General features: G+C 41.2%; 1 protein-coding gene and 1 long non-coding RNA gene across 3 annotated transcripts; both read left to right on the forward strand.

The window, feature by feature from the left end:
• Window positions 1-837: 837 nt before the first annotated feature.
• Window positions 838-20357, forward strand: zgc:136971 (S9 family peptidase). 2 transcript variants are annotated; one of them, XM_021318647.2, is made up of 22 exons: window positions 838-1209; window positions 9073-9208; window positions 10672-10747; window positions 10810-10885; window positions 10976-11088; window positions 11177-11311; window positions 11409-11500; window positions 12644-12681; window positions 12755-12876; window positions 12951-13011; window positions 13119-13213; window positions 13336-13387; window positions 13718-13738; window positions 16362-16465; window positions 16592-16724; window positions 17514-17597; window positions 17700-17780; window positions 18140-18228; window positions 18364-18557; window positions 19441-19543; window positions 19891-19997; window positions 20071-20357. In XM_021318647.2, exons 1-22 carry the CDS (start codon window positions 1092-1094, stop codon window positions 20168-20170), a joined length of 2130 nt encoding a protein of 709 aa, XP_021174322.2. In that variant the 5' UTR covers window positions 838-1091; the 3' UTR covers window positions 20171-20357. The 2 variants fall into 2 exon arrangements, with proteins under 2 accessions (XP_021174322.2, XP_012722238.2); XM_012866784.3 differs by lacking the exon at window positions 13718-13738.
• On the forward strand, window positions 2970-4468 carry LOC118562662. The gene is made up of 3 exons (XR_004930731.1): window positions 2970-3012; window positions 3181-3455; window positions 3751-4468. It is a non-coding gene; the product is annotated as an uncharacterized LOC118562662 (long non-coding RNA).
• Window positions 20358-24936: the final 4579 nt, after the last annotated feature.

Here is a 24936-nt window from a genome sequence, read left to right on the forward strand (position 1 = left end):
ACTAAAATCACGTGGGGCACTGTTATTCATACTTTGTATAATCCCCCTTTTACCAGTAGGACCAGTGATTAACCACTGTCAGAATTCAGTTGTTTAAAATATCCAATAAGCTTCCCAGAACGTTAAGCTAAACAGGCACACAGCATCATACACCCCACACCATACTTGTCATACTTGTCATAACATGCTTTTCCACATATTTAATACCAGACCTACCAGAACTGTTATATGCCGACAAATTCAATGTTTGTCTCTGACCAAAGGATACGTTTCCAGTTAAAGGCTCATAATTTTCCTAATGGCACGTTAACGTTAGTAAGACAGCTGATGGGGGGTCTTTTTCCTTGTCTCCAGTGGCCCTCAGTTCTCCATGTTCACTATAGCTAATGGCAAGATAAATATGGATTCTTGTACTACCTAATGCCCACTGGTTAAAAGATGTATCGTACCAGCACAAGAGGAATTTGAGCAATTAGAGTTAAATGTTTTATTTTCTTCTTTTTTTTTTTTTTGCATTTGGCTGAAGCCAAGTTCTCCAGTGGCCCCCAGGGTAACTTGGAGCCCTGAGCAGCTGCAAAATGTATTTATATGTGTAAAATGAGCAGATATTCATAAGACCCTGCATGATATTGGGGGGATGATGATCAACTTAATAGAAACATAATTAAGTAACAACATGCCTTGGTTACATTTTAAAGGAATTTGTTATGGGTACCAGCAACTGTACCACTGTTGACCTTGTCAAAGGCAATTATTTCCCCACCAAATATTTCACCCATCTAAAGGCCTTTTACGCTTCTTTACCGGTCATGTTGTTTCTGCTGCCCCCCTGCGGTTGTTTCCACCACTACACCCGCCTCAGACTCAGCGGAGTGGGCTCGTCCCTGAGGCGCAGGTAGAGGGAAATCGTTGCGGTCAGGTCTTGGAGCAGGTCAACGAGATGCGTTAAAGTCTTGCACCGAGGGCTGTGGGTAACTCTTGGCCTGACACAGAAGCCGTCTCGGCAGCTGCTCCTGGGAGGGAACACCGGGTCGTTATCTGGCGTCTTGTTAGCCGCTTACAGTGAGCCGCGTGCGCTGCCGTAGACCCGGATGGACTCCGACCAAATCACCGGGGTGTACGCAAAGGTCAGCGGCCTCCCCGCGCCTCTTTCCGCTCATGTGAGCGAGGAGCAGCTCCCGGAGGTCCGGCTCTACACCGTGACAGCAGGTGAGCTAGCTGCAGCTAGCACCTTCACAGCCGCTTCTCTCCTCTCGTGGTGCACATTACTGTTTGCTCATGACACCTCGGAAAAAGAAAGGAGTCGAGACACCTGCCTGAATATAATAACGTCGTCGGGATTCTTAAAGTTTAACTCACCCCCAAATCCAAGATAAACTATATAAACTGGGCCTAAGGGTGCTGCGTTACTTTCAGGGTTGCCAGATCTGACTGACAGCAATGTAAAACCCGCCCACCTCAAAAAAAAAAAAAAAAAAAAAAAAGCCCCAAGAGAGGTTGAGATTGGGGCTGTTAAAAACGTAGGACACACGATCTGAACACAACTACACTAAAGCAATATTTTTAAAAAAGTTGCACATACAGGCTCCCCATAAAATGTGCAATCAGGCAACCGAATAACCTCCACTCAGAGATCCTGTAAATTTGACTTAATTACTCTATCACACAGCGTAGATCAATTTAAACGTTTCTCTTTCACACGCCCATGGGGTTCAGTTTAGCTGTGACACCATCCTGGGAGGCAGATTATCTGCCATTACCATCTCTAACTTAGAAAGTATTCCTGGACCAGTGCTTCTGTGTTGTGGTTTTTTGTGTCTCTGTTCTGTCTTCTCAAACCACCAGTCATTTGTGGCAGACGACCGTTCACACTGAGCCTGGTTCTGCTGGAGGTTTTCCTCCTTGTTAAAGGGGAGTTTTCCTCTCCACTGTCGCTACTTGCATGCTCGGTATGAGGGATTGCTGATAAGCCCATGAGTAAGGACTCTTCAGCTAAAGCGGTCACCATCATAAAGTGCTGTCTGCTATTAGGCCGTGGGCCAGAATCTGTACGGTGACTTTTCGTATGAACTGTCAGGGGGCAACTTTCTTGCACCGGGATAAGTTGCTACACATAGCAGTGATCTCAAAACACCAATGTTCCCACGTTTTCACTTGCACATTAAGAAGTTATAGCCGATAAAAAATCTAGACTGTGGCGCTCCAGTCCAATAAGTCACGTGATTCGATTTTTGCTGCTCAGCCAATCCGATCGCTGTATTGTCAGCTGAGCGAGTTTACCACGTCATCATGGCTGCGCCCGTAAGATGGTTGTTTCTGTTGTGTCTGTTTCCAGACGAAGAAAGCCCAATAATAGCATTTTGTGGCGCCACCTGGCAGAGATCTTGATGGCAAGAAAAAAATAAATAGCCCAGACCATCCATCCATTCATCCATCCATCCATCCATTTTCTAACACGCTTATCCCTGCGTTCGCGAGGTGCCGGTCCCTATCTCCAGCTGTCAATGGGCGAGAGGCGTTGTATAAACTGGACAGGTCACCAGTCCATCGCAGGGCAGAAATAGTCCAGACTTTTGCCCAATTTACTGTGATATCACCAAGACCTGCTGCGCTAGGATAGCACAGGTGTCGTTTATGGAGATAATTTCCTGCCAAAACGTTGTAAGCAAAAAAATGTGTTGCACACAAATAAAACCTGTTTTGCACACAAAATGATATGTCTCACACACAAAAAATTGTTTTGCAAACTGTTCGCCAACCTTGCACTCAAAATATAATTTATAAGTTTTCCTCGAGTACAAAACGGTCTGTGCTTGCACAAAACAGCCTCTGCTCGAGTACGAAACAATCCCACCACCGCTGCGGTAAATTTGTGCCAAAAGTCACGTGATGCATTGAGTTGTTGTTCAGACTTCCCGACAGCAGGGGGCGCACCCAAAAAAACTGAAACGCACCGGTTTGGCTGAGGAAGAGAGACGTGATAACACAGCTAACAGCATCAGCACCCCACAGGTAACTTTCAAAACTTTCCCGGTGAAAAAGTAACAGCTCACTGATAGATCATGTAAGATTTTAGTTAAAGGCCCTGTTTAGTTTTATCTCTGATCTAAAAATGCTGTGTAACAGACTTTTGAAAAATAATGTATTTAGACTATGATTTGATCTTTACTCTCCTTTCAGAATTAAACGTCTTTGGAGACGTGTGGTGCGCAGGAACTAACATACACAACAATGTGCTGCACTCAGGAGAGGACAACAATTCGCTTGACCTGTGAAACATGTTAGATAACTTCTGTTGTCACCATTTATTTGTCCCAAGACTACAACTAAGTTTTCACACCATCAGCAGTGGCTGAGATGACCATTCACTCAGAACTGAGGGGAATCTAACACTCAGTCAGTTATGGAAGATGGGAAGCATCCAGCATGCTGTGGTAGAACCAGAAATCACAGAGGTAAGAAGGATTTTTTTGTGCTGGCTATTATACAGTTTCTCACATTAATGCGTATATTTCAAACCAGAAATGAATTTATCTGATCACTCCAATACAACAAAACATTGAGTACATCAGAGAGGTGGCACTGAAACTGGTTTCTTTGAAATCTGTTTATTATGGTCCTTCAAAATAATTAATGGATTTTGGAGTCATTTGCTTTTCCATCCTTAGCTTCATAAATTTAATTATATTCAGTAAGTTGTAGCAACAGAATCACGGCCTCTTTTTTATTCTCTATATATCTTTCTTGCAGGGACTCTGCCTGCCTCATATTGACTGGGACAACAGTGGACTGCTGGATGACCCACACTGTGGGGTCACTATTTCTGAAACTGGCAATGTGTTGAGCCCTGAACAACTTGGTAGCACTGAGGGCAGCCATGGATGCACTGGGACATTCTGAATCGCACGGCTCAGAATATATATATATATATATATATATATATATATATATATATATATTTTGCTACTCTCCAGTATGACCAACACTTTACGGGTTTAATCTTATTGTGGTTACCATTGTTGCAAAAGGTTTTTAAGTAGTAAAATCTAGCCAGGGAAATGTAACCAAGTTAGTGCATTCACTGAATAAAAGTGTAGAACTGCTGGGATTATGATGGTAAATGTGTATGGTACTGTATAAAAATTTTGAAAATGCTGAGGTTATTGGAAAAAAGGGCACATGGAGCTGTTAATAAACCTGAGGATGCAAACAGTGTGGGAAAATTTTTGTCCTTTATTTTCCACATTGCATAATAAACATACCCTTTCATAAAGTCTTCATTTCCAATTCTTACCAATATCAATCAAAGTGAATACACCTTTCCACAAGGATTGCTTTTATTGTTGAAATCAAGACTGAAAGAACTCCATTAATTCTCCAGGTTTTTCCCAGTAAACAATCCATGTATTACCATAAAGCGGGCTGTATAAAACAAACTGGCTGATGAAATGGATGAAGCCAAAAACAGGACTATGAAAAACAATTTCTGCATGTAAGACTGTCAGGAAATTTAGAACCTCAAACCTGGCCTTTTTTTTCCAGCCTAAACGGCTCCACTAAGAGCTATGAAGGACATGCTGCAACAGTTAGTGATCAAAGTAGTTAATACTGGGAACTAAAACGGTTACATATTAAGTTATTTTTAAACAAGCTCAAATCATCTGCCGTATGTTTAAAGATTACATAAAATTTTGAATTGTTCAAGTCTTGGTAGTCTTGTGATGGAAGTCGGCGTGTCTCAAAGCAGGTTGATGATCTGGTAGCCTTCCATCCAGCCCAGAACTTTGATGACCTTCACCTCATCAGTGGATGCTGGAAAACAGATATGTGTTATGGATATGTAAAGGATAATACTCCTCTTAAAGAAAAAAAAATAATTACCAAGAAGAAAACAAACGTTTTAAGAAAATATCTGCCCATGTGGCCAATTCCAGCTGTGGTTTTTGCCATGGCCAAACCAATTTTATTAAGTGCACAACACATATTTGCAATTGGGCACAGATGACCTCATTTTTACTTTGAAGAAATTAAGGAGTTAGAAAGGTAGTGAGATATAATCTAGATCTGCCGCTATATGCTTTACTTGTAACATTCATATTTATGTTAGAAAACGCAATTTTTAATTAATTTCCTTACCAATTTTCAAATAATCAATATCCACTCGTTGCAATTATTTTAAATTGCTTAAGAATCAGTTTTGCACATAAGCATACATGCATTGGTTTAACAGTTTTAGGATAAATTATTATATCCAAACACCAATTTAGGTTTACACCAATAAGAACAACAGACAGTCAGTTGAAAACAACATAAAAACACATTATAATCTGTTAACAATGCATTTATCTGGGTATCCACTCAGGTACTATTTATTTGACAACAAAGTAAAGGGAGAAGCCAACCAGTGGGGTTACATACAAAGCAAAAGTTGTTTTAGCATGGCGTTCAACCTAAGGCTAGCTTTCATGTAATTTGCTCTAAAACGTAACATGGTCCCTAACTGTAACACAGCAGTACCTTTAACTGAAATCTTACATGTTCTATCTGCAAAGTGAGCTGTTACTTTTTCACCGGGAAAGCTTTGAAACTTACCTGTGGGGTGCTGATGCTGTTAGCTGCACTGAGCTATGGTGTCACGTCTTTCTTCCTCAGCCAAACCGGCGCGTTTCAGTTTCTTTCGGGTGCGCCCCCTGCTGTCGGGAAGTCTGAACAACAACAACAACAACTCTTAATGCATCACGTGACTTTTGGCACAAATTTACCGCAGCGGTGGTGGGATTGTTTCGTACTCGAGCAGAGGCTGCTTTTTGCGAGCAGAGGCAGTTTTGTACGAGCACAGACCGTTTTGTACCCGAGGAAAACTTATAAATGATATTTTGAGTGCAAGGTTGGCGAACAGTTTGCAAAACAATTTTTTGTGTGTGAAACATATCTTTTTGTGTGCAAAACAAGTTTTATTTGTGTGCAACACATTTTTTTGCTTACAACGTTTTGTCAAGAAATTATCTCCATAGTCGTTGTGCCAAACGACTTATCCCCGCCAGAATTTGTATTCCCTGCACCAAGAGCGCATTCAGCTGGAAGAATGAATCTAGTCAACTCCGCCTCATTTCCAACCTATTAGGCGTGGAAATGAGGATGTTTTACTTTTCTTAACGAAATATAGCAATGGTGTCGTTACATTATCGTTCATCCATCCATCCAGTATAATACGTTATGAGAAAGAAAACGGTCATTTCCAGATGTGTCACGAAAATATTAGCTTTATGTTATTAGATTGTCGAATGTCTGTCTGCTGAAACCAAAATCCACCTTCCTAAGTCCATCACAGCTGTCTGCTGGTTCTCTTTTTTTCTTTTTTGGTAGCTAAACCCGCATGAATAGATTATATAAAGCGGATTTCACGTGTGATCAAATGAACACTGAATAAAGGCACAGCCAAAATTATCAGATTTAATAAGATTTTAATTCAACCAAGAACCTTATCGAGATATTAACCGTATTAAGAAAACGAGATATGTCTCTTTTAAAAATAGAACAACGTATTAGGAGTTTAAAAAAAATAAATTTCATTTTACTAGAATGTGATGTTTAAAATATTTAGACTTCACAAAGCTGGAGGTTAAAACTTTTATTGATTTCAAAAATACAATACAAAATTCTACAAATTCCGAAGGGGATAACTCGTTTGGCACAACGAGTTTATACAACGCGTCTCACCCATTGACAGCTGGAGCTCGGCACCAGCACCTCGCAAACCCAGCGGGGATAAGCCTGTTAGAAAATGGATGGATGGATGGATGGATGGACAGATGGTCTGGGCTATTTATTTTTTTCTTGCCATCAAGATCTCTGCCAGCTGGCGCCAGAAAATGCTATTATTGGGCTTTCTTCATCTGGAAACAAATGCATACAAACATCTTACGAGCGCAGCCATGATGAACTGATGAACGCGCACAGCTGACAATACAGCGATCTGATTGGCTGAGCAGCAAAAATCGAATCACGTGACCTCTTGGACCGGAGCGCCACAGTTTAGATTTTTTATCGGCTATAACTTATTAATGTGCAAGCGAAAACGTGGGAACATTGGTGTTTTGAGATCACTGCTATGTGTAGCAACTTATCCTGGTGGAAGAAAGTTGCCCCCTGACAGTTCATACGAAACTTCTTAAGGAAGCGTCCTACAGATTCTGGCCCACGGCCTATATGGTGCAGCCAGTAAGGAAGGAGGTAGGAAAAGGAGCCTGTAAGCTTCCTCTCACGGCCAGTTTTGCCTAGGAACCTCGCAACATCCCTGACCGGTGCTAAGGAGCTTTAAAGTGTCCCACAACCCTTAGCACGACATGACGCATCAGCACAGCCCCCTCACGGAAATCAACAAAAATGTCAGGAGAGAAGAGAGCGCACTCTTTGTAGTTCATTTTCGGCAGGCTGTAGGTCTGGATTTGACTCGCATCGTCTATGAGCGTTTCCGTCGCATAATGACGTCGGAGTTAAAGGATGTCCGAATTCAACACACCAGTCCGCAGCTCCTTTCCTCCCCATGATAGAGTTTTGTTGACCCCATAAAAGACGAACAGGAACAGGTGCTAGGATCTATAATTAAAGGTATTCAGATGGAGCCAGTGTCTCCATGCAATCTGCTGCGTTTCCTTGGATAGAAAACCTCTTGACATTCTGTGTGATTTGACTGAATTTACTTAGTAATGTGTCTTGAGATGACATGTGATGTGATTTGGTGTAATATAAATAAAATAAAACTGAATTGAATTAAAACATTTTAGGCTGATCACTTCAACTCTTGGGCGTTCACTGACATTGACCGATATTTCTTAGTGTCACTTGATTAACCAGTCATCATTGATGATGTCAGGTTTGGCAAATTCTAGACATTTCAATATAAATGAGACAATAAAATGAGTGCAAGGTCAGAGGATTTTGTTACAATTTTATGAAAACATACAAAATATCAACTGTTTTTGATAGAATTGTCCCATGAATACTTCCTAAAAACCTGCCAAATGTTATGAAAAGCAGCCAAAATATTTGTCAGTCTGCCTGTGATCTGAGACTGGGATGGAGGTTCACCTTCCAGCAGGACAATGACCCGAAGCATATTGCTATAACAACATTTGAGTGGTTTAAGGGGAAACTTTTAAATGTGTTGGAATGGCCTAGTCAAAGTCCAGGCCTCAATCCAATTGAGAACCTGTGGTTAGACTTGAAGATTGAACGGATGGTTCTCCGGCTATGAATGCACCACAAAGTTAAACATCTCACTACCTCCACCAAGTTTGGCAGACCTTTATTTCTCTCCTGTTCCCTAATTCCTTTTAGGCATGATGTGTCTAAAAGGAGATCTTTTAGCCTTTTTCATGTTTACACTCAGGTTCTTCTTAATTGATCTCTTCATTCTACATGGCTTCACTTTCTGGCCTGGTTGTGTGTTGGTGACCTTTCCCAAAAAAGTTTCTAATCACAGTTAATCCACAATTCAGCAACAGGAGAGATAATATTTTCACAGAGCGCCAAATTGGTTTGGAAAGCTTTTTATTCCCTGATAAATGAAGTCGGTATATAAAAACTGCAGTTTTTTAATTTACTCAGATTGTCTTTGTGTGATATATTACAACTTGTTTAATGTTCTAAAACATTGAAGTGTGACAAAGAAAAAAATCAAAAACAGAATGTGTAAATGAATACTTTCCAGTGCCCTAACAGAGTAACCAGTTCTCTGTTAATCTGAAATGTTGACTTCCATGTGAGGCACAACGTCTATTTTATTTAAACGGTTGCGTGTGTAGTATAGTATCTTGTTGGACATTCTTGAATTCAAGACCAAGATACAAGAAGTGAGAGGATGGGATGCTCCTTCCCAGATCAATTCATTGTAAAGTTTTTGCAGATCTTCTTCCTGTCAATTTAGAACAGTTAGAACATCGTAATTATCAAATATTGTCAAAAAATGATAGAGACCTGGAATAATGCCTTTGAGCAAAGTACTATTAATATCTTTTTCCCCTGGGGCCCCTTTAATAAATCCCAACCTTTCACTGTGTACACGTGCAGAGTGGATTCAGAGCGACCTGGTCCAAAGCTCCAGACTTCGCTACTCGCAGCAGTGGACTCTGATCGCTGACAGCAACAACCACAGGAGCATCAGGACCGTCCTCCCACCTGGACCGTGCACACCCGTGTCTGGAGAGTGAGTCTTGCCTGCTTAGATTTAACCGATGTATCATCCAGTAACAATTAGACAGAGAGCTGACATGAAGACTTGGGACATGAAACACATATAAATGTTGTCGTGCATGAGACTGGTAGCTGCTGGGGTAAAACCGCTTGATTGAGGCTTTATAAAAGTTTCAGTAAAGTGTTTTAGTCAAACAGAGCGGCTCTAGCTTTACACCAAAGACTTAACGATAATCCAGAAATGATTCATCCCACTCCCTCAACTGAAGTCGACCCATTCCTTTACATAAAGGAAACATTTATACAGTATTAGATTTTATCATACAAGAATAAATATTTTTTTTTAAAGTGAAATGGACTCCTATGCTCTACCATCTTTATAAAAGTTGCGAAAAAGTGTCATGCAGTGCTGCAAGCCGTGCACAAGAAAATAGGGGTTGTGAAACGCTGCAGGCACAAGGGCTGTGGATAAACTATACGATAAGATAAGAATTCCTTTAATATCCTGCAATGAGGAAACTCAGGTATATAATATAAGAAAACTAAAACTAAACAGTATAATCTAAGGTTAGCTCTGGAGAAAAAATACCAAGAGTAGAATATAAGGTTAAATATCAGACTAAATATTGACCAAAGCAAAAGCAAAGTTATTTGGTAGTGGAAGTAAAATAGCTCCAGCCTATTTACCTAACCCACAACAAAAGAATACGCAACATTTCCATACATACAGTTCCATAACGCACCAAGCTCATACAAAGTGTACTAAGTATCATAGTGCAGCAGCGTCCCGGCTAAGGCATGTGAAAGTTACCTTAGCGTCTGGGTGCAGTGTGAACAATTAATGGTTGAGTCAGAGCCTGTACAGTGATTAGCATGACGTAGACAGTTCTCTTAGTATCTGAGAACAGCATAAACAGTTAATGGCTGGATCTTGAGTCGTGCAACAATTTTTATGATTTAAGCAGATATTGTGTTAGATTGTACACTGCAAAAATGGAATTAAAATAATATTTTCTTAAAATGAGTGTATCTGTCCTTGATTTGAGCAGGTAAATAAGATGATCTGCCAATGGAATGAGTCTTACGCACTTAAAATAGGAACACCTCATCTCCATCATCTTATTTCAAGTAATTATTTTTGTTTTAGGGGTGAAAATACTCATTCCATTGGCAGATATTATTTACCTGCTCAAATCTAGGACAAAAACACAAATTTTAAGAACATTTTATTTATTTTTTGATCCGTTTTTGCAGTGTACAGTCTGACTGCAGCTGGTAGGAACGACCAATGGGATGCAGCGGTCTGTCATAATATGAACCCAGAACAGGTACTGGGAGTCCAGTACTGCTGGAGACCCCCATCAGGTCTTCTCTAGTTAATATAGCCTGAAATTATCCGTTAGGTTCCCCGATTTCTAGTTCTGTTTTGCTTCAGATGGGGTCAGTCTCATTGAAGTTTTAATATCGGTTCTTCAGGTTGTTGAGCGAGCTCTCGCCTATTCATGGCCTGAGGGCCGTTATCAGGGAGACGGGCAGCCAGCAGCTCCTACAGGTAAGAACGATGAATGCTTTAATGTCCCTGTCAGACCGCCGCTCACAGTTGTCTCTGCTCAGATCTGGGACCGTCACGGCCTCAGGAAGTGCCTCAACCTGTCTGCCCTCAACATCCACGGCAGAGTGTACGACGACAGTAAGAGACCGGACTGAGCAGCGTCGTCGGTGGGTCTGGTGCCGAGTCGTGCCCTTCACGTCTCACTCTTTTCTGTCGTTCTGTTTCCAGCCCAGTTCGGCTGCCTGCGCTGGTCGGAGTGTGAGAGCAAGCTGCTGTACGTGGCTGAGAGCAGCAGGAGCGCGTCAGCAGAAACCCGTCCTGGAGAGTCCGCGAGTAGAAAGGTAGACAAACATTACGGCTGGTGCGTGCTCTGATGTCCGACCTTGGTTGTATGGTGAAGTTTTTTTTTTTTTTTTTACATCCAAACAGGACAGGAGTGTGTATTGTGAGGACTGGGGGGAGGCTCTGACCGGTAAGAGTGTCCCAGCGCTCTGTGTGGTGGATCTGCATGGCGGTGCAGTCGGTGTGCTGCAGGGCGTCCCGCCGGACGTCTCACCTGGACAGGTGGTGACCGGACACCTTAATCACTGATCGCTTTAACAACGACAGAAAGCCCTTTATGCTTTATCAATATGTGGCTGTTTGTTTGTTTTGTCTCCAGGCTCTTTGGGCTCCCGGCACTCAGTCTGTGTTTTTCGTGGGTTGGTACCACGAGCCTTTCAGACTTGGGCTGAAGTTCTGCTCCAACCGCAGGTTTCAGATCTCGTTTCTCTCACTAAACCTCAAGCAAAGCAGAAATGGAATCACAAAAAATAAACATGCAGTTTTTAACAGCCAACTAGCTTGAAAATACTTGTACTTCTTAATATATTTAATGCTTGATAGCGTATAAATTGTCAAATTACAGGCTGGAGAAAGGCTGGGAATTTCTAAAAGAAGAAAAATGTTGAAAAACACTTAGATATTTGTGTTAGACTTGAACAACAATAAGGAAAAAAAAATCTAAATCACTCATATTGCTTCAATAATCTACGTTCTTGTTTGTGAAACCTTGCTTCAGGTTATTTGCTCTCAAATAAAAAAATAAATAAATCACAGTTTTAAATCCATTCTTTTCATTCATTTCCAAAAACAGCCTCAGATCTGGATAGTTTCCTCCATTTTTCCCGAAACGTTCGGCTTTTAGAACCTGACTCACCCATATAGGTTGTCACCGTTTGCTCTGAAATTTCCAGAAGCTTTTTAATATCCAACACGAAGACACACCAGAGCACTGTACTGAAATTGTTCTAGATTGCAGTCAAATAAAATAAAAACGGTACCCAGTTTTACCATGCGCAGACTTTCACCTCATTCAAGGTTATATCAGAGTCCACTATGCTTATTTTTTTTTTATACTTGCCTTTTAAAGAGCTAAAAACAAAAGCTCAGAGGACAACACTTTGGATTGTGTTCAGTTAGAATCGGACCTTATGTAGAACCGCGCTCGTCATCACAAAGTTAATATGTATAATATCGGGTTGGCAAAGGACCACTGGTAGGCTGTAATGATTCAGGTGCCATGCAGCTAAACTCTGCTCAGCAATAATAGATCCATCTAGTCGGGTGGACCGTTAGTATTTCTTATGGCCACACATGAGTTATATTAAAGTCTATATGTAATCAAACTATATATTTAAAATCAATCAAAAGCTGTTTTATTGATTAACCTGAATAAATAGGATTCTATGTGATTGACAATATATAAATGTTGTTTCAGCTGAAGCTTTTTTTGTCAAAGATGTTGAGAAAAAGGTTAACACAGACGGCTGCAGTGTCTTACAAACACTCTGAGCTCATATTCAGCTCCATAGTCATCCACTTTTGTTCCTTTTTTCTGTCTTGCCTGTGTTTCAGGTCGGCTTTATTCAGACTCGGCCTGGATGGACACTGCGGTGAGGCCTTTACCTCGGTGTCTCCTTTAATCTGTTCATCTCTGTTCATCTGACCTTCTCTCTCCTGTCCCAGAATGTATATCAGGGGACAACCTTTCAGTGTCCTGTCCCAGGCTGAGTCCGGATGGATCCACGTTGATCTACCTGCAGGGTAGGGTGTTTGGGCCTCACAACCAGTGCCACAGTGTGCAGCAGGTATGGTGTGTGTGTGTTTGTACTTTTCTGTAAATTTGTTACCTGTTAACAGTTAAATGTTAAACTCTGCACAGTTAGACCTGAAGACTTGGAAAATCTCAACCATGCTGGATGTTGTCAGCAGACCTCAGGCTGGTAGGTTAAACTCAGTGACTCACTCGGAGTAAATAAATGTGCGTGGTTAATTCACTGGCAGGCATTAAGTCTGGATTTGGGATCTTGTGCGTTTGTGATGGTTTCAGGGGAGTTCGCAGGAGTGTATGAAGCTCTGCCATCCCACTGCTGGTCTGCGGATGGCCAGAAGGTTGTGTTTAGCAGCGCCATTAGAAACTGCAAGGTAACTCTCAAGCTTATCTACAACTAAAAAGCAGATATTCGTGACGTTGTTCTTTCAAAATAAAACAAGTTGCGTTTGATTTGGGCCGTCTTTAATTATACTTCTCTGTCTCATCTGTCAAGGATGTCTTTATGGTGGACAGAAGAACAAAGAAAGTCACTTCCCTCTCTGATAGTAAGAGTCCGTCCTCTCCTCCTCCCCCTCCTCCTCCTCCTCCCCTTATGTCTTCATCTCCATCATTTAGTTTCCCTTCTCCTCCTTCCTTGCCTCCTACTCCTCTCCTCCCTCCCCCTCCTTCCCCTTGTTGGTCTTTTTATTTACCTCCACCACCACCTCCTCCACCCGCTGCACCCCTCTTTCCTCCTCCTCCCTCTCCTCTTCTTCCTCCTCCTCCTTCTCCCTTTGTCCACAATTCAGTTCCTTTCCTTTCTGCTGAGTCTTACTTTCCAAATCCTCCTCCCCTTCCTCCTCCTCCTCCTCCTCCACCATCACAACTTCACCAAGAACATCAGAGAGAGCTGGAAGGTATAAAAAGATATTTCAAATAAAAAATACCCAAAATGCTGATTTGGAAATGTCACAATAGAAGCATCAGGCTGTGCTCTGTGAATGGAAAGAATAGAGTTATAGAATACAGTTGTATTGTTTGTGCAATACAGAGGCATATACAAAACTCTGCAAAAATATTTGTCCCTTTTCTCCAACCCCCAGTCGGTCGAGGCAGACGATCGCTCACACTGAGCCTGGTTCTGCTGGAGGTTTTCTTCCCTGTTAAAGGGGAGTTTTCCTCTCCACTGTTGCTCCATGCTTGCTCAGTTTGAGGGATTGCTGCAAAGTCCACTGTGGCTCTACGCTCTTACAGGAGGAGTGAATGCTGCTTGTCAAGACTGCTGGGTTTCCTTAGATAGGAAACTTTTTTACCAAGCTGTATAATTTGATTGACTCTGATTTTGTAAAGTGCCTTGCGATGACATGTTGTGAATTGGCGCTATATAAATAAACTTTAATTGAATTGAAAAGATTAACAGCACCACACCTCAGCATGCAGTCAGGTCTTCAGTGGAATGCTTTAGGTCTAAGGATGCTCCTGCATCAGAACGGCCCAGTCAAAGTCCATAACTGAATCTAATTGTGAATCTGTGACTTGACTAGGAAACTAATGTTAAGAATTATTCTGTCCACACTGAGTGAGACTGAGCTATTTCTAAAGAATAATTTTCAAGACAGTCATCCAGGTGTGAACAATCGGTTAAAGACTTTACCTGAAACACTTGCAGCTGTAATTAAGTAAGTAAATATTTCCTTCTAGAGCTCCACAGATGGGAAATATATCTGTGTTCAACCCATCTCCTAAGGAGCAGTGTGCTGGCCACTCTGGGTGGTAGACGGGGAGCGATCTGAGATCAAGGGACCCAGAGTAACAGACTTAGTTTTGAACCGCTAACCTTTGGGGCCTCTCCAAGATGCAAGATGGGCCACTGCTTTTTGCAGATGAAAAAATAAAAAAATGGAGGTAAAGAGTAAAGGAGGTTAAACACATGTCAACACTTCACTTCTCAGACTTGTATGTGGAAAAAATGCCAGGTTTTCATTCCGTCCTCTGCAGCTATTTACCACTCTGTCGGTCTATCACATAAAAATAGATTGCTGTGGGTGGTTGAAAAGGGGCAAAATGTGAAAGGTTTAAGGTCCATGGATGCTTTTACAATTCACCTCACTGACATCAGTGCAGCGTAGTGGTGAACCAAGACTTTTTCTCCCACTCTATCTACTTAACCTGACTCTCACCAGATGGATGTAGTTCTGCCGAGCTCCACACGGCGGCAACACATGTATGTGTGGAGCCATCTGGCAAGAGTCAGGTTAGTATCTGCCTGTATCATAAAAAACAAACTGTCAAGCCACTGAAACATTTCAGTGTTAATGAACACAGAAAAGTTTGTTCTTTTTTTATGTCAAAAGATTCTAAGAAAAGGATTTAACATTTGTGCTTCCTTTACCAATGCAAATGAGAAGATGGACATTGTTTATAAAAAGACATGCGTATTTTTTTTGGGTGGGTCTTGTGCCTATCTTCAGTGATCATTGGGCGAGAGGCGGGGGTCCACCCTGGGCAGGTTGCTTGTCCATCACAGGGCAACACAGAGACACACAACCACACCTAAGGGCATTTAGGATTACCTAGCATGCATGTCTGGACTCTGGAAGGAAGCCAGAGTACCAGGAGAGAACAGAAACAGGGAGAACATGTAAGCTCCTCGCAGAATGTCCACATGCTGGGGTTTGAACCCAGAACCTTCCTAGTGCAAGATGGCCGTGATGGCAACTGCTCCACCACGCTTCCCGTTTATTCACAGAAGTTTATAGAAAAGACAGAAAATATTTTGTTGCTGAATTGGTTTAAAACACAGTTGTCTGTCTGTGGTTCTCGTTAGTTTTTCTTTTTTCAGACAGTTTGTGATCATTGCCACTGTTTACCAGTGTTGTAGTACTCGAGTCCGAGACTCGAACTCGAGTCCGAGTCATTAGCTAAATTTAGAGACTCGTGACTTGACTTGGACTTGAGCACTGATGACTTGAACTTGGACTCGGACTCCTCCGTCCAGATCATTCTGACTCGGAAATTGAGAAAAAGACTCAACTTTTTTTATATCGTTAGGCTAAAATTTTAATATGTCATTAGAATATTATTTGGTGTATGATTTTAATATCTAAATTATTAGTGCAATGTGGTGGAGTGTGGATTTTTTTTTTAGTTTAAAAACATGTAGGCTATGCTTACTTTAGTGCGGAACTTGGACTCGACTTGATCAATAAGGACTTGACTCGGACTTGACTCCGATTTTTTTTTAATGACTTGGACTTGACTCGGACTTGAACACTGGAGACTCGAACCTGGACTCGGACTCGAGGCATAGTGACTTGACTACAACACTGCTGTTTACTCCTCCTCTCAGATCTGTGTTACTGTTTGAGACGTAAACATGGAAATTAAAACCTGAGATGTTGAGAGTTTTTTTCATCCTCGGATGTTTCAGGATTCATCAGAAATCCAGGGATCGGCCTCGGTCTCCCGTTTGGTCTAAAGAGGACTGCTTTGTCTTTCTCCCCCCCTCTGTCTCTCCATCTTCCTGCCTTTCTGCTGCAGACCTTTCCGATCTTTCTAAGGTTTACGGCTGCTGGAAGCTACTGACGGTCCAGAGAGACCTGATGGTCGTCTGCTGCTCCAGCCCCAACTCGCCTCCCATGCTGGTCAGACATAATACCCTCCCCTGATACAAACATGGGCATGCTGGGTCAAACACTGCTTTAATGTAACTGGAAACAAGATGGATACATTCTCTAGGTCACGTCCGTATGATGTTCTGGTGTTTGCAGAGGGTGGGATTCCTCCCATCAGCGGGTGAGACTGTGAACTGGAGAACTCTGCAGCAGCCCATCATGACATTTGATTACCTCTGGACATCTCTAGATGTTACACCTCCATCAGAAGAGGACAACCAGTGTTACCGTGAGCTACCAGCTTCTGCCTCATCAGAACATTTACTTGGGGTTTGATATAATCTGATAAACCTGTGCTATAATCTGTCAAACTTGGGTGGACACACGTGTTGCAAGATTACAAGACACAGAATCATTGTTTACAATTCAGCGCTGAAACCAGATTTTTACATGCGGCGTGTAGAAAGACCCACAGCCTTCTCACTGAGAAGATAAGGATGATCAAAATTTTGTATATTTGCTAAATGTTGGAATATTGACAGAGATCACTTTTAATTTCTGTTTTCACATTCAGGGGTTTACATACTCCAAGGTTACTGTCCCTTTAAATAGGGCTGTGCCAACATGAGCTGAAAGGCCACTTTACAGTTTGCACGAGCATTACAGGTACAGTGACCGTAATTGTTGGAGTCCTTTTTAACTAATGAAAATAAAATCCGATAGTTTGGCCATAATGAACTTTGTTAGGTTTGGATGAAAAGCGGAGAAGCTTGCAGGCCTGAGAACATCACCCCAGCTGTGCAATACCAGCGGCGGTGTAGCATCATGTCATGGCGGGGTGAGCTGCAGGAGGGACCTTTTGTTTTGTAGAGCGGTTGTAAATATCTGGTTTCAACTGTATTGCTTTGAAATTCAAGAGCTGGAACATTAAGTTGTATTGTATAATAACAGTGAGGAAACATTTGAGATTTAATCATTAGTGAGGTTTTTTTTAGGCTTGGAAACAGAAAGCTTTGCAGAAAACAAATCTTAAATCCCTTTTGCTCTCCACTCTTCTTCATCGTCTCTTTCTAAACAGCTGGTTTAGACTTTGGGGCCGTCTTGGTCAAACCGTCTCGTGTCGTCTGTGAAACCAGAACACCTCTCGTCGTCTTCATCCACGGTCTGGACCTCTCTTCAGTTTTGGAGGGACATTTTTTTTCACATAACAGGCAGTACTGTAGCACATGTACTTATAACGGTATTGAACGCTTTGCTCACTTAGGTGGTCCTCACTCCCAGTTCCCTGCGGAGTGGAACAGCACCACTGCTGGACTGGTTGAACTGGGCTTTGCTGTACTTATGGGTGAGATGATTTGTTTTTTCTCCCCTGCACAGACAGATGCTGGATTTTATAGGTTTACAAATATGTTTTTGGGAAGCACTTGGTTGCTGTTTATTTCATTGAGCTGTGAAGGTTTATATCGATGAACTGTTTTCCCATGAGGTAACGTCAGCCTGGCTTTTTTTTTAACCATAAAAAATAGTTGTTTCTGGCAAGCCCTTCTGACATACACAGTATGCCAAATATCACAATCATAACCAGAACCTATTAACTGTTGTGTACTTTTAACATTGAAACAAAGCTTTTACAGGTCTATGGTTTTGGTGTTTCTGCTTTGATTCAGACGAAATCTCTCTGCCTTTGTTTCTGTCTCCATCCAGTGAACTATCGGGGGTCCACAGGGTTTGGCCAGGACAACATTATGTCCCTGATTGGTCAGATTGGGAGTCAGGATGTAAAAGATGTACAGGTATCAACTTGTTGGCTGTTTTAGACATACTTATGATGAGCGATGTTCTGATGCTCGGGGAGATAAATAACGGTCCTGACGGGAAGATCCTTCAGTTTTTAATCCCTTAGAATTAATTTGGCTGTGTTTACCCAGCGGGCTGTAATGACTGCGCTGCAGAGTGACAAAACCCTTGATCCCAAACGCTTGGCTGTGATTGGCGGTTCCCATGGTGGCTTCCTGTCCTGTCATCTGATTGGTCAGTACCCGGACTTCTACAGAGCATGTGCAGCCAGGAATCCGGTCATCAACGCTGCTACGCTACTGGGGACCAGTGACATTGTGGACTGGTGAGGAATGCTTACTGCATATAATGTTCACAGCATCACTTTGGGGATGTGAAAAGTATTAAGTATGAACTTTTTCCACATTTTACCACGCTGCAACTTCAAAGTGCTTTTTTGGGAGATTTGGTACGAGTGACATAAAAGCATAAAGCAGCGCAAACTGAAGTCAAAGGAAAATTAAACGTGGTGTACATTTGAGCTCCTCATATACTCTGGGAACCCTAAAGAAAATCCAGTGCACTTCCATTCATAAACCCTGTAAATATTAGAACGAATCCACCTTTGCGTAATTTAATTGTAGTGTAAACACAACTGATTTCTGAAGGCCTCACAGGATTAGAGAACATTAGTGAACTAACGGCAAACTGAAGACCAGGTTAAAAGTTGTGGAGGAGTTGGCAGCGGGGTTCGATTGTAAAACTATATCTCAAGACCTGATCTGACATTAAACAAACAAAGCAGCCGAGATGCCCATGGCACCTATGCAGGAACTGAGAAGATGCACAGCTCCGGTGGGAGAATCTGTTCACAGGACATTTATTAGTCCTTTACAGAAAGGTGTGAAGAAGAAAACCGTTGTTCAAAGAAGTGCCATTTAAAGCTTGTAGAGGACACCACTAACCTTTTTTTTTAAAGAATGTTGAACCAATTTAAGATCAGACTTTAACTTTTTAGGTCTTTGTGTAAAATAGTATGCATGGAGAAAAAGCTAGAGACTGCACTCACTGAGCACAACATCCTCATAAAATCCTTTAAAGTTTCAGGGTGTAACATTTGAAAATGTGGAAAAGTTCAAGGGGTAGGAATATTTTTACAAGGCACCTTAATAGTCCACTTGACACTTGTGTTTTGCTTGTTTTGCTTTTTTTCCTCATCCTGCTTACAGGCGATACACAAGTGCAGGTTTTCAGTTCTCATACGACAACGTTCCTACTGCTGAAACTCTGGCTGCCATGTTACAGAAGTCCCCCATCACACATGCAGCAGTGGTACGACACACGTAAACACACTTTATTTAATGTCCTGTAACTTTACAGTTGTTTATCCAGATAAATGCAAAAGAGAAATAACTTCTGGCTGAATGACGTAGCAGATATGTTTTAGTAGTAAAATAAAAAATCCTTACACACATTGAGCAATAAATGATTTGTTTTAGCCTACAGTTTACCATAAAATGGCCTGTAGGGGGTGCTAAAGCTCTGAAAACAGTAAAGCTTTAAAACATGACTTTCGTCAACAAATAGGCTTTTTTTTAAAAAGTAGAATTACTTTTAGTTAAGAGAAGAAAGAGTCTATGTGCCCTTTATCTAATCAAGTGTTGTGTTAATTTACTTAGATCAAAGCTCCAGTGCTGCTGATGTTGGGTGGGAAGGACAGACGAGTTTCTCCTCATCAGGGTCTAGAGCTCTACAAAGTACTGAAGAGCAGAGGTTCACCTGTCAGGTACAAGAGAGCAACATAGAAACCAAAACGGTGGCCCATTCGTGGATTTCTGCTGTATAATTTCTTTTTCCAGGCTGTTGTGGTTTCCAGAAGAAGGCCACTCTCTGTCCAGGGTGGACACTCAGGTCGACTGCTTCCTCAACACCGTGCTGTGGCTGAGACAACACCTCTGAGCAAATCCTCGCAGACAAACACTGTGACAAGCCTGTTTTGGTTCCTCCGAATGCAGCCAGATTTATAACACAACTCGTTTGTAATGAAACCAAAACCTTCCTTTGTATTAAAATAAATCCTAATTTTGTAAAATGTATTTGAAACAAAAGCATGCAATAAACACCTCATGATGTGCAGATCTAATAATTTTGTTTGGGTTTGATTGAGTCCCATTTCCCAGGGTTATCCCTAAGCCTTGGCACTTAATCCAGGTGTTTATTTAATACCAATAGCTGACATCAGCATGAATTATTTATATGCTTGCTAAAACAGAACAAAAACATACCAAAGGTACTTTCAGAATAAATAATGTGTTCTGATGTAACTAAAATATATTTACAGTTTTGATGATTTACAGTGATATGAAATTATTATTTTATTTGCCACCATACAGATTTCTTCTGTTTTGGTCCCCTGACCTGACCCTGCGTGTATAAACTATATAGACGATGGATAGATCACTGAAAAATGCATTTTGAATTTACACAGGTTATATTTGATGTTAAAATTTGTTTCATATGAAAGATCTAAGTGTAACAATACAGGAAAAAAACATGAAATCTGGATGGTTGGAAATATTTTTCACCCCACTGTATGTCCCGTATATTGGACATCAAACGTATCTTAAAACATTCTTGAGGTATACTTATGTCAAATCAAAATGTGCGTATTTACTGGACATTTATTTTTCTCTAGGTATTGGATAACAATGGGTGCTTGTTCTTATAATATTCCCTCCTCAACATAATCCTAAAACCAAAGCATTTGCTTTTTTGTTTCTGGTTGATTATAAACAAATGAAGGTTAATATTTCAAAATGAATGAAGTTCGATTCAGGGAGATGGTCTTGGGAGTCTTATAGGACAAACAAGTCAAGTGTAAGGCCTGAAACCAAAATCTCCAAGTTCCAACAAGCTGTCTATGAAGACAGAGGCAGGTCATCTCATCCAAATAAAGATCCTTACTGATGCTGTCTGCGGTCCGGTAACCACGAGGTAGCATCTACGAGAGAAGGACAGAAATAAAGTCCTTGGAGGCCATTACTCTATGTCCAAACACAACAGTTTGTTGGATGGGAGAACCAAAGATGGGACATCTAAAGATGAAAGAAGAAATTTAATTGGGATGCTTCTAATGACTCCAACGTTACTGGCATGAGAAGGAGACCCCATTGGAGGTGTTTCAGAGAGGAGGAGGCGCCATCATGATCTGGGAAGTCTTTTCCCCTCAGTGGACCAATGATACTTTAGGTGGTGAAGGAGCATCAAAGTTACTGCTTTGATGTTGCAGTGTGCTTTCCTTTTGACTGAGCTTCCTCATCTGAGCGGTGATAACTGGGTTTGTCAGTGGGACTAAGGAGCAGTTCACAACTCCCCTTTAACAAATCAACCAGTCTGTATGATCTTGTGGTCTAAGTTTCACTGGAAATGTTTGGGAGTGGATGGCCAGGGAGGTGTACAATTGTAAAGTGCCATCATAGTGCTTTGAGATTTGAGGTCAAATGTAAAGTGCATTACAAATAAAATGTTTTATTATTATTATTATAAAAAATAAATGTCAGTTCCAGACCGTAAATGCCCTCTAAACAATCCATGTGGTCTAAACTAATTTCTGCAGTGATCAACTAGAACGGTGGGGCTTTTCACTACCAAGTCCTTTTTTTGATGTTTGGTTCTGTTTTGGGGCTATGGTTTTAAATTTCTGATAAGATAAATGTAATAATTTGTAATAACTTAAGTACTCTGTCTCTTGCTCCTGTTTCTGCTTGTTGCATTTGAAGTTCAACTGACAACTCAGTTAGAGTCCCATAGCGCTGGATGAAAATACCTGCAAGGTTTTCCCCAGCCTCAAGATTTTCTTTCAGGAGTATCTTTAAAACCGACATATACTGGGCAAATTTTTCCAAAATTTTAGTTTAGGAAGCATTTCATATTTGCTTAATTTCTTTACACGGATTAACTGCAATTAATTTAATTTATAAGAACACTTCAAAGTATTAGTGACAGACATTATTGCACCTTTAAAAAATGTTAGTTTACAAAATATTAGCTTTTTTTTTAGATAATTTTTAAGCTTGGCTCCAAGTGTTAAAAGTTATTTATAACTGCACTCAGTCTGAGTCTCTTGTGACGACGAGGATTTTTGCATTTCTTAGGTTTTCTATCTGTCTCTCTTATTCAATTGTTTTAGGTTTTTTTTTAATTCCTATGGATTTGTTTCTATCTTTTATATTTACTTGGGTGTATTTTGTTACTGTTGCCACTGTAACAAGCGACTTTCCCCCTTGTGGGATTAATTATTCTCTTCTGCTCTGACGGCACAGTAAATGTATTTCAGACAGACGTCCAGTAGATGGCAATCTCGAGTTGTTTTAGTTTCCCAGTAACCCATTGAACTTAGTGGTTTATTGTATCTAACCTTAGTTTTCCTTAGACCTCTCAATGACAGTAAAGTAGCTGTAATTCAAACTGAAAAAGCAGGAAGATGAAAAAGGTCTTGGGGCGCCAGGAGATACTTGACATGTGAGGCTTTGTAACCACAGAGACCTGCTGCATAGATGTAGACCTCCTGAAATGTAATACCCTTCAAATGAGCCTCTTGACCAGCTTTCTCATGGGACCACCTGAGCATGTAGAACTGTAGTGCTGACCTTCAAGTAAAGAGATGGAGGCAGGATCCCAGAAAGCAATCTAAATTTGAACGTGAGGCTGTGATTATTCCGTCTACGTGACTCGGTTTGTTTTCACGTCGCATCAACTCATCTTAAAGTCATCTTGGGGCACCTTGCATAAAAAGAGACCCATTCAAATCCACTTATCTGCAGTCCATCTTAGTAATTGTTACTCAGGATAATAAAATTCCCTTTCCAGTACTTTTGGGGAAATGTTATCTAAAAAGCTGAAAAAGGAGTAAAAGGTACTGAATGTTGCCAATTTATATGACTTACAAACCGAGTATTGGAGGCATAAAAGACACAGGAAAAGTTACTTTAAAACCATTTTTTTTTTAATATTTCCCTACAAGTATGAAAGCATCAGTAGGCCTTTGATGAAAGTCCTTACCTATTTATAACTACACTCAGGAAAGATGGCCCACTGCCGACACAATATCTGTGAGGCAGAAAAGGACAGGAGTTTAATTTCCTATAATTCATTTGCTATAAACCATTTCTGGTTCCCATGAAAGTTCTGGACATAATATTTGGACATCTGAATATGTGTGATTGTGTAGCCCTTTGAGTGAAGCCGCTATGCTAGATATAACTGATATGTTAGATTGCTGTGAACTTACAAAAGAGCTGAAAGTAATGGCTAGAATCATATGACTACAAGTTTATCTTCCTAAAGGGTAGGAGATGCAGCAGAAGAGGAGTTCTAACTTTCATCTTTTATCTGAATGGATCAGCTTTTACCAAGACAAACGTTTGAAAACCAGTGCACCAAGATTTCATCTGAAACCTGAACATAATCCCAGCTGCTCTGCTGATACTCTGGCCTTACATGAGCGTGTCTGTGCACTGACAGATGTTGATATGGGAGACATGACTCATGGCCCAGGGCAAGAAGGCCTGCAGGGTGGCAGGAGTGCTTAAAAATGCTGCCCAAACGTGAGTTTTCTATTGCTTTAATGTATGGGCACCTGCATTTAGTCTTCTGCTGTAAGATAATTTGACGACAGCACACCACAGGTATGTATTAACACTGAGGTTAATATCTGACTTGTGCTTATGATTGGGCCATGTAGAGGCAGAGTATGAAGAAGGAGGCATGGTGGCACGGAAGGAGAGGTTTGCCCAGGATGCTAATCACTGCAGAACTGCCACTGTAGATCTGGAAAAGTCTTTCAAACATAGTTTTATGATTTTAAACTCGTCTGTCCTTGGCCATGCCGATTGCTGAAACAGGAGGCATTCCAATCCCAATCCAGGTAACTCAAATGAAAAAAGATTAGTATTGCAGGAGCAGCACACTCATAAAGTTTGGATCTTCTCCTGTGCTCGCTTTGAACAAAAAAAAAAAAAGCTTTACAGATGAAGAGTGTTAAGTATTCAACAATGAAGCTGAAGTCAGGTTGTTTTATTTGTGAAACTTTTTTGGATTTCCATGTACTGAGAATCTTCACCAGCATATATATATTTTTTTTAATAAATCACACACTTCATAATATGCTTCTCGGGTTTACAAGTGAACCTCAAAAAAGAAAAGTTTTAAATTACTGATAAGTAGGGTGATGTGACGTGAGAGAGCGGGGAACGATTTCCCCATTTAGCTGCTGAGATCGTGACAGACCCACTCAAAAATCCCAACTTAGTTTACAGGCTTAAAAATTCAAGTCCCTCGCCTGCAGGGACAAGAGAGTGCTCTGATGGAACGGAGTCCTCACTGTGACTCCGTGGTGGCAATGAACAGTGACACAGCTTTGGTTTCCCACACCGTGGCTGATCCTCGTATGACACTGATGACAAATGCTGATTTAAAGGCCTGAACCGAAGCACTCAGTCGGTTTATATTTGCTGTTATCCAGACGCTATCAGCCAGACACGGCGGCGGCATTAATTGTCCTCTCCACCAACACCCAGATCTGCGGCCTTGACTGCAGCCGTTGTCCGATGAAGTCACTGTGACGTGGGCGCCGGGTGAGCTCATCGGTTTGGGAGATAGATGGAGGGCAGAATGGAAGTGCTGATGAGGAAGTGACGAATGGAAAAAAAAAAAGAAGCGGGTGT

Source organism: Fundulus heteroclitus, chromosome 1, assembly GCF_011125445.2.
Source record: "Fundulus heteroclitus isolate FHET01 chromosome 1, MU-UCD_Fhet_4.1, whole genome shotgun sequence".
Lineage (NCBI taxonomy): Eukaryota > Metazoa > Chordata > Actinopteri > Cyprinodontiformes > Fundulidae > Fundulus > Fundulus heteroclitus.

Excerpts from the sequence above, each read along its gene's own strand:
- zgc:136971 (XM_021318647.2), top strand. The coding sequence starts at position 1,092 with ATGGACTCCGACCAAATCACCGGGGTGTACGCAAAGGTCAGCGGCCTC. Across the intron at positions 10,886-10,975 it reads CGGCAGAGTGTACGACGACA|CCCAGTTCGGCTGCCTGCGC; the intron begins GTAAGAGACCGG and ends TTCTGTTTCCAG. Across the intron at positions 13,012-13,118 it reads TGTCAGCAGACCTCAGGCTG|GGGAGTTCGCAGGAGTGTAT; the intron begins GTAGGTTAAACT and ends TGATGGTTTCAG.